Source organism: Drosophila mauritiana, chromosome 3R (assembly GCF_004382145.1).
Source record: "Drosophila mauritiana strain mau12 chromosome 3R, ASM438214v1, whole genome shotgun sequence".
Lineage (NCBI taxonomy): Eukaryota > Metazoa > Arthropoda > Insecta > Diptera > Drosophilidae > Drosophila > Drosophila mauritiana.
Genome location: NC_046670.1, coordinates 3,706,047 through 3,722,568, shown reverse-complemented (window position 1 = coordinate 3,722,568; position 16,522 = coordinate 3,706,047). Strand labels below are relative to the sequence as shown.

General features: G+C 42.3%; 1 protein-coding gene across 3 annotated transcripts in view; it reads right to left on the bottom strand.

Moving 5' to 3' along the window:
• LOC117145240 (histone-lysine N-methyltransferase, H3 lysine-79 specific) overlaps nt 1-16,522 on the bottom strand; it is a 42,574-nt gene that overhangs the window by 4,618 nt on the left and 21,434 nt on the right. For all 3 annotated transcript variants that reach the window (XR_004459712.1, XM_033310816.1, XM_033310817.1), the window contains exons 3-6: nt 5,374-6,617; nt 4,557-5,140; nt 4,314-4,489; nt 156-3,773 (exon numbers count right to left, since the gene is read on the bottom strand). Coding sequence is in view for 2 of the 3 variants with exons in the window: in XM_033310816.1 (XP_033166707.1) it covers nt 156-3,773; nt 4,314-4,489; nt 4,557-5,140; nt 5,374-5,652 (4,657 nt within the window). In the remaining variant the exon portion in view is untranslated. The remainder of the gene's footprint in view (nt 1-155; nt 3,774-4,313; nt 4,490-4,556; nt 5,141-5,373; nt 6,618-16,522) is intronic.

Below are 16,522 nucleotides of genomic sequence, written 5' to 3'. Positions count from 1 at the left end.
TAAAAGCCAATGAGAGCGCTTTTATTTTAAACATATTTAAAATTTACTGGAGCATAAATTTCTAGAAATTTCAAAAAGGCTAATATATTTAACGTATAAAATTTTATTCGCTTAGAAGGTCCAAGCTCGCCGTACTAAAACGACCGGCAATTTACCTTCCAATGGCGGATTGGCACCATTAAGACGCGGTCCCCGCAAAGAGGACGCTCCTGCTGATCCTGCGCCCTTCGACTGCTTCTGCTGCTGCTCCTCGTGGAAATAGGCCTCAATGCTGCCCTTAAGCTCCGCACGGGGCAAAGCCACCGGCTGATAGTCCCGTCCAGAACGAGCAGAGGAGGAGTGGGTTGCGGGTGGTGCAGTTCCTGCGTTGGCTCGAGCGCCACCCTGTGCCTTTTGGGCGTAGGCTACATGCGCCAAAGTGGCCAGATTGCTGTTACCTCCAGCTGCACCAACTCCAGGTCCTCTCTCCTGAACATAACTGGTGGGTTGTGGATCCTGCGATTCTTCGGAGAGCGGACGAACATGAACTCTCTCGGGTCGTTGGGCATTCAAGTTGATCAGCAAGCGATCGTTGGAGCGCTCATTAAGGAAGGCCCGCTCCATGAAGCTAGCGCCACTAGTGCTCATGTTCACAGCCGCATTAATAATGCTCTGATGCGAAATCTCAAGCGTTCGCTCAATTTCCCCGTTCACCAAATCGCCAATGGTCTTGCCTGATGTGGGTGCTCCTCCGTGTCCGGGCAGCGGCGGTGTTGCCTGGGGCGTGACATGTTGGCTCAGCTTCTCCTGCGACAGATGCCGCCGCAGAGCCATCTTTGCGGGTGAAACTTGCGTGTAATCTGGTTGCGAGGAGTTGGAGCTTGGCCTGCTTGGCGGACGGATGCGATATCCGCTGTAATCCGAATTGGCGGAACTTGCTCGAGGCAACAGCTCCAGCGGTTGCGTCTGCGGCGGCTCCACTATTAATTGCTCACGGCTGCTCGATCGCTGGAGATGACTGTCAGCCGGCGGTGCCTTGAACTCATTGGGATGATGCTGATGCTGATGCTGCACATGCTGCGGCAGACGATGTTGCGGATGGTGGTGGTGCTGCTGTTGCTGATGATGTTGCTGCTGCTGTTGTTCCTCTACGCGCATCTGCTGACGCTGGGCCGCATGAGCAGCGGCTGCTAGCATGAGTTGCTGTTGCTGGAGTTGCTGCTGCTGCTGGACCATATAGTGTTCATAGCTAGTGGCACTAACAGAGCTGCGACGCCGCTGGTAACCTAGGTCCGCCGGAGTAGTCTGCTGTCCAGCTGGATACAAAGAAGCCATGTGGGAGGGCGGAGGAGGCGGTAATGGTGCCTGTCTAACTGGCGAATACTTCGGTTCTTTAGCTGCCTGGTACTTGCCCGATACCGTTGTTTTGGCCACTGCTCCGCCGTAAGCCCCATAAGGAAGATTCGCTGGCGGAGGCGGCGCAGTGGATGCTGTGGCTCCTGCACCTGGACCCGGCAGTGGTGGTGTTATTGGGGATATTGTTGTATTGGCATTAAGATGCATCAAACCCTGCGTGGAGACGGTGATGATGTTGTGCAGATTGTTGGGCAGCGACTGTGCAGGGTTTATCGCTCCAGCCGGATGCTGCTTTGATCGCTTGGGTGCTGGACTGTGAAGAGGAGAGGGAGACGGTGACGACTCCACTGCCTTGCTGCGCTGCTCCTGATCTTCGTTTAAGGCCGTGGTGATGATACTCTTTAACCGATCCTCAAAGTTGGCAACCTTGGGAGATTCCTGCTTGCGACTAGCCGATAGTCCGGGCAGCTCACACTTCGGAAGCTGGGAAAGCGTCATCTGTTGTTGCTGTTGTTGTTTGGGTGCTGGCATCAGTGTTGTGTCCTTATAGTGGTGTCCAGGCGAGGATTTAATGCTCACTGGAGCAGTGGGCGGAGGTGGTGGGACCTCTATAATTGCTTTATTCTTGCCGTTCACTTGCGATGAGGGCGCAGCTGCTCCTTGGAACTTGCCAGCTTCGATTTGGCGGCAGGTCTCCACGATTTTCTGTGCCAGCACTTCGGGATTGCTTTCCTGGATTTTACCCACTTCGGGAACCTCTGGCCACTCCTGGGAACGCGCTCGGTGCTCGCGACTGCGACGAGAGTTCTTCACGGAGTTCAACTTGTTGCTCTGCGCCGTTACTGCACTTGCACAAACAGTGGTAGAGGAGGAGGAAGATGATCCGGTCGACACAATCATATTTGTTCCTTGCGCTAAGAGCGTCGCTGCCGTGGACCTTTCCTCTGCTGTTTTCTGCAAAACCGAGGTCTCCTGTTCAATGGTGGACACCTGGGCGTAAAGTTTCTTTCGTTGACTCAGCGTGTTGGCGATCTCCTTTAGCACCAGCTCCTGGGCCGTTGTCTCTGAAAGTTCCGGGGGCACCTCCAGCTTGACCTTTCCATTAACAGTACCACAGAGTTTTTGATACTCGGGTAGGTTTTTTAGTTGTTTGTTAAGGAGCAGCTTCTGTTCGCCCTCATAGAAGGTTACTTCGTTCCTCATTCGACTTGCAGTGTGCTGTAGATCCTTATGTCTACCCACAATCTCCTTTGCCTGGGCGATCAAATCGTTGGGTGAGTTTACATGGATGCCCAGCTCGTTCATTCGCACTTTAAGTAAAGCCACACTGTCATCGATCAGCACTTTTATCTGCTTATCCAACTGGTTGGCCCTGTTTTTCAGCCTGGCCATCCGCTCCTGCTCTTGGGCAATCTGCTTCTGAACCTGAGGGACATAGGCACTTGACTTCATGTGCTCGATCATCGACGTGTACTGCGAACGGAACACGTCTAGAAGGATCTGCAAGGCATAAGGCGTATCTTGTGGCGCCGTTGGAATATCCAACTCTGCATGCGACATGTTTTCCGTGAGCAAAGCAGTAAGCTGTTGATCCACGGTTCCAGGAGCTGCTGGCAGCTTCTTGGTCATGCTGTCCAAGGAGGTACTCAACACTGTTTGCTTGTGCAGAGCTTCTAGTCCAACAATCTTTAAAGACTTCCTGCCACGCGCACCCTTCTTCATGCGTCCCTTGCGACCAGGTCCGGCGCTAGCAGCCCTTGGTGGATCCTCTTTGGAACTGGACTCCTTGCTTGGTACGGATACCGCCGCCGCCGCTGCCGCCTCCGCTTCCCTTTGGGCAGCGGCAGCAGATTTGCTGGCTATCGCAGCTTTCCTAGTCAGCTTTTTGCGCTTCTTCTGGGTAGTAGCTCGAGCCTGCCGGCCAACTGATCCTCCTCCAATGCTACCACCATTACTGCCGCCATTGCTGTTCGAGTTGTTGTTCTCCTCGTCGTCAGACTGCGAACTCTTGCCTTTGGAACTGCACCAGTCGGACCAAACTTTCCTAGTCATCGGGCCATTGGAGGCGGAAGTGGTATTGGTGGCAGTGGTGGTATTGCCACCATTGCCATTCGTTGCCTCGCCATCGCTCTCCGTGCTGCTTTCCATGTCCAGGCTGCGTTGCTGCTGGTTATGCTGATGCTGCAGTTGCTGGCGTGTTTTGGAAGCTGCTTGTTGCCCGCTAGCTGCAACTGCTATTCCCGCACCGCTCACATTAGCTGGCGACTGGGACTGATGGCGTTGCTGATGAGCGGCAGTGGCGGTAGCTCCGTTCGACTGCTCCCGCTCCCTCTGATGGTTGTTGCTGTTGGCGTGGTTGTTGCTATGATGATTGTTGTGATGGTGTTGGCCAACGTTCGCCTCTCGCTTGGCGCGATCACGTGTCGTGCGAACAGTTCCTGAAAAAAAGAAGCAGCAGTTAATATCTATTTCAAATAAGAATGCTCTTGTGTGCACCTATCCTATAGCCCCTAATTAATTTTATGATTTTTACTCGTTAGAACGGATTAAGTGTCATTTTTTTAGGTCGATTTTGAGGAATTCATTGAATAATTTGATTTGTTAAAATAGACGGAGCAAAATTAAAAGAGGCCCTTCCTATACGCACAAGTGCGTCGATCCTCTTTCAGATTTAACATTTTAAGTCGTTAGCAATCCACAAACTCTAATACTAAATATACACATATTCAGTTATATTCCTTTTCGGCTTATCATTACTTAAACGTATTTATAATCACAGACTTCAATTGATGATTTAATTGATATGATAAATACAAAAGAAATAGATAAATTTTTTGTCCCAAAGGAAAAATCATGACAGCGATTGATTGATTGGGAATATTTCGTGATGGCGAACATGACTGTTTTTGTGTGTGTTTGTGTTTGATTTCCGGTTAGTGCATCCTTCAACTCCGTCGCCCACTGTTTGCAGAACTTACCCACGCTCTCGTGATCGTTGCCGCCCTTAGTTTTCAGGCGCTGAAAGTATCGCTCCAATATGGTGCGATCGATCACATGCAGATAATACGAAACGGGCTTGCAGGTCCAGGAAACAGAGCCCTTGAGGGGCGGAATTTCGCTGACATGCATAATGGTGCCAATGTCACTGAGGTTTCTGCAAGAAATGAATTTGAGTGAGTATAAATGTATAAAAACAGTTGGTCATCTTAGTAACAACAAACCTGTCTGTGATCCGAAAGTTCAGCGGGCAAAACGACTTGGAGGACACGACCCGTGCTCCATCGCGAAGATCTGCGAACCGTTCCTTGAGCTGATGGTCCACAGTTGGCCCAAAGGCGAAGTTATTTACAAAAACCAGCGTCGATGAGGTGATCTTTTCACGATGCTCATCGACCAGGAAGTCACCCTTTATCAGCTTGTATTCGCAAAAACGTTTTCCAAACCATCCCATATACTGGCGAAAGATGATATCCATGCGTTCCGCATATCGCGCCGGCGTGTCGGCCTTCTCGATGCCGATGCAGGTTTTCAGGGGAAAGGATCCGGCCATCTGCAGGACCACCTGGCCCACTCCCGAGCCGAGATCGATAAACGTGTCCTCCTTGCTGACAGTGACGTGCTTAAGCATCTGCTGCACCAGCTCATAGCTCGTCTCGCCGTAAACCTCTGGCGAGAAGGGCTCGTACTGGTTGAGTTTATCCGGATCGAGTACGGCGGCATTGTAAACTAATTGCAATATGTGTCTTAGAAGGCTAGGGTGAGCGAACTTGTTCAGGCGCTCGGCGGGCAGTGAAGTTCCTTTTTCCTAAGAACAAAGAAAACACATTAGGAACAGTTGATATCGTAATATTAGCTGGTATTTGTTGCAAAGAAAAATAACAAGAACTACAATAAATTATATCTTCAGACCGCATATTACATTATAATATTAATTTAAATCACAAAATATTTAAAATCCAGTGGCCTTTGCTTTGATTTCCAATTCATGACTATTTTCTTTTGCATTCCATACCATAATAACAATGTAAATCCACTCACCAATGCAACGATGCTGTCGACGGCCTTGTTGAAGCGATCGACCAGACCGGTCATAGTCTTATAGCAGGCAGTGTCAATTTGGTGGAGATTGGTTTCCTCGAAGGCCGATGACATCGATGGCAGTTCATCGCAGACGAACTTAATGGTGTCGATGATGTCGATGCCATTATCGTGCTTGTCCTGTCCGTGTCCGATCTGCAGGGGCCAGGCGAAGGAAATGACATCGGAGGAGCCAGCGGGCGAGCGCAACACCAAGTCCTTGACTTGGGGTGTGGCCATATTTTTCCGCTTTCCTTAGCCTTAGCCAGCCTTTCTTTTTTATTATTTTTGTCTATTTTGTTGTGTTTTTGGTGTGCGTGACAAAGGGGCGAGATCGGCGTTGTTTTTGTGAGGGTTTTGGGTATTTGTCTAAAACAACGTCAGCTTTTTGTTGTTCTAGTTGCGATAGTGTCGTTTGAGATTTTGACGTTTGATGAGGCGTTTATGGGAGTCTATGATAGGTGCTAAACGATTTGATGATCAAAAATTGGCATAGGATTCGTGTTTCAGTAGCGTATATTGTGTAGAGGCGTTGGCGTTTCGTTTTACGGTTACGACTATGGTCTACGCTTATTTCAAGTGGTTTCTTCTTCTGTTGTCGTCAAATTTTGTGTCTTAGGAACAGTGGCAGCGTTGGGTTAACGTATTGGGCTAATAGAATAATATTATGCTTCAACTACTCTTGACGTTGCGTTTCGTGGCGTTACGTTGCGTTTGCTCTTAACGTTACTTTAACTGTTACTGCTGCTGCTGCTCTGCTTCCTTTGCTGCTTCCTTTGCGAAGGCTTCTCTTTCCGGTTCCGGTCCCTCTTCCACTTCTCACTTCCGCTCTTCCTCCAGCAGCAGCGACAAAATACAAAAGTAACTGATGATAGTTGCGAAGTTTGATATTTTGCTGGATGTTAAGAAAACGATGCATTTTCTTCAGTTTTCGGGAACAACATTTCCCAAATGCTTTCCTTTCCCCCTACAGTTTCTGTTTCTGTATCGAATTCTTCCTGTTGCTGTTGCATTATAGATTCCCACCGTTCCGTTTCGATTCAGTGCGTTTCGTGGCGCACGCTCGTTGCCGAAAGCCGTTGCGCATATTGCACGCAACTCTGTCCAGTATTGGCAAGTGTTTCAGTGGAATCTGCTATCTCTACGCCTTTACAACACACGCTCCGTAAGTTATGTACAGTTTGTAAGTGTTTGTTAGTTTGAGTCTGTAACAAGAGAGAAAAGAAGAAAAGAGAATGGTAAAAACATAAATAAGCAACATAATCAAAACAAATTGCGGAAACAAAAATGCAGGGTATAGAATTCGATGATTTGTATGGTTGGCGAGTATTGAAAATGCAGTTCAATGCCAAAGATTTTGATGGGTTCAAAATAGTTATACTGAGTTAAATTTACTAGACTACCTTATGACATATGGTTACCCAATTTAGTTGTAATTATAGATAATTATCCTTAGGCGACTTAATTGCTTTAATACTAATAGTGTGTTCACTGGTGTAGCTCTAAGGAGGCTAATCCCTTTTCGACTTTCGCAGTCCTTTAATTTCAGAAATGAATACATAAAGGTTAAACTTAAGGCTTGCAATATTATTGGGTTTCAATATCGGCTATGGTTTAGGAATTACTTTTCACAAGATTCTGAAATGTTTTAAAACATTGTTGGGCTTTAAAAGTAACTGAACACAATTCCCACACTGGAATTTGTTTGGCCTGTCACTGAGACATATCATCATTGATATGCAGCACCCATTTCCCTGTGAGTTTCGCTATATTTTTTGTGTTCAGGGTGGCTTTCGTTATATTTGTTTATTATGCTAATTAGTCATGCGAGGCACGTTTTAGGGATTTTTTTCATAAACTTTTTCACTTTGTATTTAATGCGATGCCATTCATTTTTGCTCCTTCTATTTTGGGTGGGCGTAGACACAAGTCAGCGGCAATGTGACTTCATTAGCATAAACAGCGTTGACGACAGCTTTCCGCGGAGTGTGGAGGGGGGTTGGGAAAAGCCAGCCGCGGAAAATCGATACCAACCCCCAAGGTCTGAGGCTCAAATTAAAGAATGACTGAAAATTACCGTCATTCGGATATTTTCTAATTAAAGCTGTGAAAATCACCGTTGCGGCGGCTTAGTTGCAGCTTTAAGCTTCAGTAAACCCATATAGAGGGGCAGATATCCAGTCTAGCGTTAACATTTTTGGCTAGACAAGCGCCACATTAAATTGAATGGGTTTTTGGCCTGCACTCACACTCGGACGATAGCTTTGGTTATATATATGTATATATTCTAGCTACGTCTGGCGGCAACTGCAAACAAAATTGCAGTACATTATGTAAACCAGTGTAGCTATGTACCATCGCTCGGTTGTTGTTTATGCATGCACGTGTGCGCAGGCAGCCAACCTACTCCCTACTCCCTACTCCCCACTCTCCACTTCGGAGTATGTATCCATACATCCCGCGTGCGTGTGTATCCGTATCTATATAAACATACGTGAATGTACATACTAACGTATCTGCAACCATGACAGCCCCAACAGACAGCCAGACAAAAGCTCCATGTGGCATCTGTCTCCTCGCCGATTTTCCACCCCTTTGGTCACTGCCCCACCCCAAAAGCCCACATCCATGGATACATCGCCCCACAGGTCGCCCATTTCGCCCATTTCGCCGGTCAAGCCGACAAACCACAACGTGAGCTATAACAACGATTGCGACAGAGACAACGACGTCAACAATTTATTGTTAATCAATAACCGGGCAATGAATTTTATTTTCAGTATTTAAGCGCCATCCGGTCATTTGCAGTTTAAGAGAGATGTGCGCGTGGCAATGAAAAGTCGCAGAGGAGAGAGGAGAAAGTGATAAGAACATGAAGAATCTGTTAGATAAGGTAATAAAGGTAATAAATATCAATAGATAAACGACAATCTATTTTAAACGGGTTAAGGGTGTTCCCTCGAGTTCCTTCAGGCACTAAAATAAATCAAAAAGCGTTTCTAAAATAAATGTATATAAAGGTTTACATTACTAGCAGTTTCTAAGTAATATTTTTACTGCTTAAAATAATAACCTGCTCTTGCCAATGACATCATGGTTAGTTAGAGAACTCCGTCATCTCTACTGGTATAAAGTCCAGATCGAGGGTTGGCGATAATACAAAACATACCAATTTAACAGACATTGAACTTACGGTCTGCCGCCAAAAATATTTGTTGTCGATTGTTGGCAGCAACCGTAAATTACGAAAATCACAAAAGCATATTCATTTCTATTAGGGGAAATTTCGGCCAGACGGCGAAGAATCCCATTCTATGTCCTATGTAGCCTTTGGTCCTTTGGCTACTGTCTAGCCGCAATATATTTGCTAAATTTCTCATATTGCCAATGAAAACACATTGGAAACTTCATCACAAATGCGGCAAACAAGTTCATTAGTTATAGAAGTTGTAATATTAAAATATTCAAACAATATTCTGTTTCAATATCCACCTACATACATTCGATTGCATCCCAAATTGAAAGCTATAAACTGGGTTCATTTCAAAGTTGCACAGCTTATTAGACAACACTGCGCTATTTATAACATGCTTTTCCATATTTTTCGTACGCCCGTGGAGGCGTGACACACATTTCGCTACTCTAGTATACACAAACAAATACTGAGCAAAGTTGACACAATTTTATGGGACATCCAAGGGGATATGGCCATCAACATCGCGCTTTTAATCAACTTAAAACGCACACAATTCCAATCTGCCGTCTTTTTATATTCTACTTACATAAAAAGAAAAAATTGAATTCAACATTTAATACACATATTGTGTATAGTTTGTTTACTTGGTCACATTTAAGTATACCACATTAACTAGTTTAATTATACGTTTTATTTTCAATTTTTTCTTTCTATGTAAAAGCAGACAACGCCCACGCGTTTCGTTACTATTATTGTTCTCTTCCCTCTCTCTTTTTTTGCAATATTATTTTTATTTGCGTGTGTTTGCCTCGTTCGCCTTTCCTTTTTGTTTATTTTATGGCTCTGCCTGCCACGCTGTCTGCCTCGTTTTAGCTCGCCCCCACACAACTGCTGTGTTTGCTGATATCCCAAACTAAAATAATAAAACAAATTACCTATAAAATGCGAGCAGCAATCGTTCTCAAAATGAATATTTCGAGCGGCTGAGGGAGATTGCATTGGGGGGATTGTGATTCTGATTGCGATTGTGTGTCAAGGTCAGCAATTGTGGCAAGCAATTAACAAACAAGTTAAACATTCCGGCACAGTTAGATTTCTGTTATGTTTTCTACATTTATTTATTATACGTTTAAACGTATTTATACGTTTTTCTATATCTATTTTCGCTTGCACTTGTAATTGTTGTTGCTGTAGCGAAGGTCAAATTGGTTTACGCTCGGTAATTATTGTTAAAGCAATGCACAAAAAGTCAGTGAATATTTGTTACATATTCATTACTTTTGCATTTTATTTCCTGGTTGAAAGTGGAGCATTTTTACAACCACTAAAATCACCATCACATGAGGAATCTTTCATTGCCTGGCAAAACTTTGATTCATTTTTATTACTCTCAGCTGATAAGAGCGAATTAATTGTATGGAAGCGCAACCTGTGGCACGTGAGGCCATCAAATGCTGCTTCTATGCCCGCAAGCGAACAACAAAAACTGCTGATAAGATACGAAATTATTTGACCTACTTATAAATGCTTTTTATTAACAAATGCGAGTAAATACAGCTCGAAGCCATAACCATGTGACATAAACCGCAGCGAAGGAAGTGGCATATTTGTCCCTTTTTTTTCCTGCAACTCAAAAACCAGACTGCAAGTCAAACACCTGCCACGAGGGATCGCCAGGGTACTTCAGTTTGGTACGTGCCACGGGGAATTCCCCTCTTTTGTTTTTTCTCGAGCTCCCCTTTTTGAGATCTGCTTGGAAGGTCATCAATCGCTATGTACATATATAATTTCTGGTCCTGCGGTTTCCTCTCCAGCAGCAGCTGCATCTGAAGCCACATGGCGAACGGGGAAGTTCAGAGCTTTTGACACGAGAACGCAGCGCAAACATGTGCAAGATATTTACGTAGCCACTTGCCAGAGATGCCAGCAAGCACTATAATTAAATTTACATAGAGTGAGGTGGATATCTATATTAAGCTGTCGATAAACGGGAAATAGTGTTGAAAAGGGCCGAACCTATGTATCACATATGCTATGTACCTGTCATAGCTAATGTCTGGTTATAAAGTTAAAAGTATAGTTACATTTTTGCAGCAATTTGTGAAACTTTCAAGTAATGCTATTTGACCGTATAAAAATCAGCTGCTTGCTGCAAACTGAAAGAGCCAGTCAAGAACCTTTAAATTCCCTCTTCGCACCGTTGCCAAACTTCACCCAAATACACACCATTAACGCATTTTGGAGCTGCCACACCCAGAACTTGAAATGCACAAAAAATCCCCAAGAAACCAAAGATAAAAAAAAGTGGGAGCAACTGCGACCCCACCCACAAAAGTTGTTTGCTCTGCCTGCCAGCAAAGGTGAACAAAAGTTCAAAGGAAGAGCACAAATTAGACAAGAGCTCTGGCAGTAATCGATTTTGAATTACCATAAAGCACTTGTCGGAGAAAACTTGCCCAAAAAACGAAACCAAAGCCTTCACATACTTTCGACCTTAAATGATTTTAAAGCGCAGCTATAGAAATGAGAAGCAGAAAGTTGAACGAGGAGGTACTAGAATTGGGCCCAGACCCAACCATAAGTCATTTCGACCCGACTTTTCCATTCTTTGCGGGTGGTTGGGTCGGAAAAACCATCACCAGTGCCCAAATATCATCCCCAAGCGCTCGGAAAATGTGGAAAATGCCAAAAGCCATGACTAAAGGGAATGAAAAGGCAAAGGCAATGATGAAAAATAACTAAACTAAACTAAGGCATGGGCTGTAGAAATCCGAACCTATAAAATATGCTGTGATGTGGGCGAACTTGTGTGCCGAACTTTGAGTTCAAAAAATACGTAAAGAGCCGTTGAAAAGTTAACCCATTAAAGACACATTAACACAAAACGAACAAATATGTTATTGATGACTTTTGGGTTAGAAATTCGAGGAATGTGTGTGTTAGGACTTAACAAAATCCATAATACTATAGCCATTTTGAGAGAACTAGCTTATATTTGCTTGAATAAAGTATTCAACATATATTTATATAGTAATATAAGTAAGGATTGTATAAAATATAGACCTAATAACTTGTATCTCCTTTCTTCAATCCTTATTAGCTTTGATATGGTTTCACTTTTCATCTAGTTCGGAGATTGCCGACATGATCCCCTCGGATTTGGCCCTTAAATAATGCTCTTAGTTTAATCAACAATGTTCGCAAGACAGAGATTAGCCTCGAGCTAAATTGCTCTTAGAAATTTCATATTCAAGCATGTACTTTTATTTGAGAGGATGAGGCATCCTCTCCTTGAGGCTTAATATCAGCTAATAACAATGGGTAATTTCAAGATGATTTGACTAGAAGGCATAGCAAAGAGTATCAGTTCATACTTTTTGGAAATGGTTTACCCTGCAATTTTAATACTATTAAAATTCATATATATAATATATAAATAAATAATAATAACTAAGCCAGCAAATTATGTTCCTATGTTCAAAAACGGTTTGAGTTATATAAAAGATATATCCTAGTAATAAAAATATTATGGCTAAGACAAGAATTCTTTCCTTTTTATGATTAATTAAATTAATAATTACTTTCTTTGACCATACACAAATGTCGCTTACTGTCACCAGAATAAAATATTTTAATCGATTTTAGATTGTTAGCTATATTTTTTGATTTATTCTCTAAATAGGTGTAGCTAATAGAGATTAATGACTTCCTCTGATTAATAAAATTAACTCATAAGCCTCAATTAACTAAATTAAATTACATTTTAAGTGGCAGTTGCCTTCCGAAGGGCATGCAAGTAGAGGCAGTCGGGAATGCGGGTGGTTTGAGTTCGCATTGGGCAGAAGAGTAAGTGGAACTGATGACGGGATGGTGCCGCTCTTGGTGGTCATGGGGCGGTTTATTAACACAGACGACTAGTCGACGTCTTTTATGCTCTGGCTTCTGCTTCTGTTTATGGCTATGGTTCTCTCCTCGACCTCCCGACCTCTCGACGTCCATCCTTCGCCATCGAGAACGTCATCATCGTGTTTATTTTTGCGCACAGGGTTGCTCTGCTGGTGATTCTCTGATTCTCGTTCCCATTCCGATTGCGCGGTAGGTGGAAATTGGTAGAGCCTGCCACTCGTTTGGCATTAATTGCTTTATCGATTTTTTTGCGAGCGTTTCCCCCAAAGCAAACACCGCACCCACCAACTCAACCAGTCAACCACCAACCGCCCACCCACCCCTTCTTGTTGTTGTTTTTGGCACAAGGACGTGGAAAATAAAACAAAGCTGGCGAGCTCTCTCTTTCGCACTCTAGCTGTCTGCCTTGGTTACTGTGAATGAATGCTAGGAAGAGCACTGGAAAAAGATGGATGGAAAGGGGCGACGGCGGAGAACGCAGAAAGAAAAGGCAGTGGAAAACATGGAAAGAAAATGCACTCGCTGAATGCCGCTTTGGCGAAATAAAAGCGGAAAAAATGCACCTGCCGCAATTTTCAAAAGGTTCGCAAACAACATGGAGAGGGAGAGAAGCGGAATAAAAGCCTCGGAGAGGGCAAATGTAGGCCAACCCATTTCCCGCCCACTCGGAAAAACCAAAACAGCGACAGAGTTGCCATCCCAGAGCAGCAAAAAAAAAACACACACACACACAGAAATGCATGGAAAATGCAAAATGAGTTCAACGCCGGTAGAGCAATAACAGCTACAGCTGCAGACCGCCAGGCGGCGCCTCAACAAAAACTTCTCGGTTAATTCACAAAAAAAAAAAAAAATAAGCCAGCGAAGCAGGAAAGCATAAAAAATAAAATTGCAGTAAAAGTGTGTGCAAGCCAAAGCCCCCAGAAAACGAGGTCAACTATTTCTGCAAGTGCAAGGGGGCGAGGGGCACGCGAAATTGTGGGCGGGAGTGGGCGGCAGTCGTTTGCATTTGTTTCAATTGCGTGCTTAGTTAGTAGGTTATGTTAATGTAAATTTGCATAATTACGAACTCCATTCCAAACCCAACACGCGCACAAAGTAAATATCAATATTTCCCTCCTTAAATTAAGCAGTCGACTTAGTTTTAAGTTAAAGCCAACAAAAATAAATGTAGGTCATGAAACAATTAAGTTTAATTGTAAACTGAAATTATAGTCAAAAACATAAAAATATCAAACCTGTATTTTTAAAGAAAAATTGTTTAATCAACACTGTTTTGTAGTAGTTTAAACTAACGTTATTTGACAAAAACTTTACTCAACTTCAACTTTAGTTATTTTCAACTTTTTATTAGGGGGGCAAGTAAGAGAAGAATTTATTTTTTGATAATCATATCAAATTTTGACTAAAGATTCCATTTTTTTCAATTCACTTGGAAAATAGTCAATAACACCTATACCAATAAATAATTCCCCTTTGTTTACGAAATATATTTATAATGTAATTTAACTATTTTTGCTGCATTTAAACATTCAAAGCATCAAAGTGAAATGTGGCAACAGCGCTGTGTAGGAGGAAACAACTGGAAATGGGTCAGTAATTAAAACTCATCGCCTGCAGGCTTCAATTGTTAAAAGCTATAAAAACGCAAAAAGAAATGTCCACCTAATATGTCGGGGGAGAACGAGATAGGGATGTGAATAACTGGAACAGAAAAAAATATATATGAAATCAAAGCAAAGGAGAAAAACTAACTAATTGAAAACTGCCCGAATGCTGGAGGGCTTTAAAGTTAAAGAGCAATTCTCGTGCTTTGTTTACTAAAAAACAGTGTTTCACATGTGTGCTTGAACATTCAAAAGTGAAATAGATTTGTTTGATGCACTAGTTATGTTTTATATAGCTCAACAAATTCAATCGAAATTCGTGTGGTTCCATAAAAAAGTGTAAACGAAAGCATTGTTTTTTTTTAACATATGAAAGGAAAGGTCCAAGGCTCGTAACACAAATAACAATATATATAGTCTCCATCAAAGCGAAACGCAAACCCAAAAGCAACCGTTGGGCCCAATAACATTACTAAAACATGTTGAAAATACAATAGGGAACTCAAAGGAAATTGCAGCACGCCTTAAATAAATAAGAGAAAAGCCTGTCTAAATTACAGACTTAAAAGAAAATAATGTAGAGCGAAATAACGACGTGAGGCAGAAACGACAAAAAAAAAAAAACAAGAACAAAAAGTATAAGAAAAGAAAACCAACAACCCAACCCAAATCAAAAGAACAGCGACAACATACACACCCCCAGATGGAGGACAACAAAATCAAAAGGGCCAACGGGCAGAGTTGAATGAAAACCCAAGAATAGAAAGCGATGTTGCCAATTTTCTCTATTCCAAGCGCAGACAGGGTTGCCCTGCCACTTTCAGAAGCTCAAACGACCGATAAAAACGGAGCAAACGACGGAGCAAAAGTATATAAAACAAAATAGAAATTGAAACATCCTTCCTGGGTAGCGTTTGTCAGGTCGGTGGTTGCCCAAACTACTGATGAAATTTAGATGGGAAAAGCCGAACAATGCTGACCCACGGGGTGGCTGAGCGGCGTGCGGGGCGGGGTTTTCCCAGGAGCGGCAGGAGTGCAACAATTTTCCATGGTGTGTGTAGCAGAAGAACCTGCCACAAGGGTTGCCAGCCAGGAATGACAGCGACTCCGCTGTTGTCCCCAAGGGGATGGTTGAGGTGAGCTCAAAGAAGCTGGGTTCGGAAAAATCGAATTTTTGAAATTTAAAAGCTGGAATCGTTTGCCCATTTTTTGCCCATGTTTGCCCACCAATTAGTTTTTTTTGCCCACGTCCAGTTTTTGAGATATGAATTTTCGATCAAGTTCGAAAATTTTCGAAGATCAAAAATTTCACTTTTTTCAAAATTTTTTTTTTTTAATCGCAATAACTTCGTTTGCCCACGTTTGCCCACCCTTTAGAATTTTGAAATTTTCGAAAATTTTCAAAGATCAAAAATTTCACTTTTTTCAATTTTTTTTTTTTAAATCGCAATAACATCGTTTGCCCACGTTTGCCCACCCTTTACAATTTTGAAAAAATTTATACTTTAGAAAATATAAGACATTCAAGTTTACCTAGGTGTCTTTGCCCATCCTTTGAAATTAATTTTTTTCGTTTGCCCACCCTTTAATATTACATTTTAACGTTTGCCCACCCTTCAAAATTATTTTTTTTCGTTTGCCCACTCTTAAAAATAAAAAATTTCGAATGCCCACCTCTTAAAACTAAATAATTTCGTTTGCCCATCCTTTAAAATTAATTTTTTTCGTTTGCCCACCCTTCGAAATTAGTTTTTTCGTTAGCCCACCTCTTTAAAATAAATATTTTCAGTTAAAAAGTTTTCCCACGCCTTAAAAATGTTTTTTTTTTTTTCGATTTTCTACTGATAAAACCAAATTTGTACATATGTATGTAATAACTGTAAGTTGTGCCGCCAATTCACATATGTATCTTAGGATCGGCGGACAGAATCACTAATATTATATGATTATGATGAACACATATATATACATATATAGTATATATACAAATAACTATATATATAGATATGTATGTTCATCAACACTTGCATGAAATTTATCAATGATTAAGAAAAATTTATAAATTGTAAGCGAATGATTAACATTATATAAATATTAAAGAAAAAACTGTGTAACGGGTTGCGATCTCCTTATGTACGTTCATCATAATCATATAATATTAGTGATTCTGTCCGCCGATCCTAAGATACATATGTGAATTGGCGGCACAACTTACAGTTATTACATACATATGTACAAATTTGGTTTTATCAGTAGAAAATCGAAAAAAAAAAAAACATTTTTAAGGCGTGGGAAAACTTTTTAACTGAAAATATTTATTTTAAAGAGGTGGGCTAACGAAAAAACTAATTTCGAAGGGTGGGCAAACGAAAAAAATTAATTTTAAAGGATGGGCAAACGA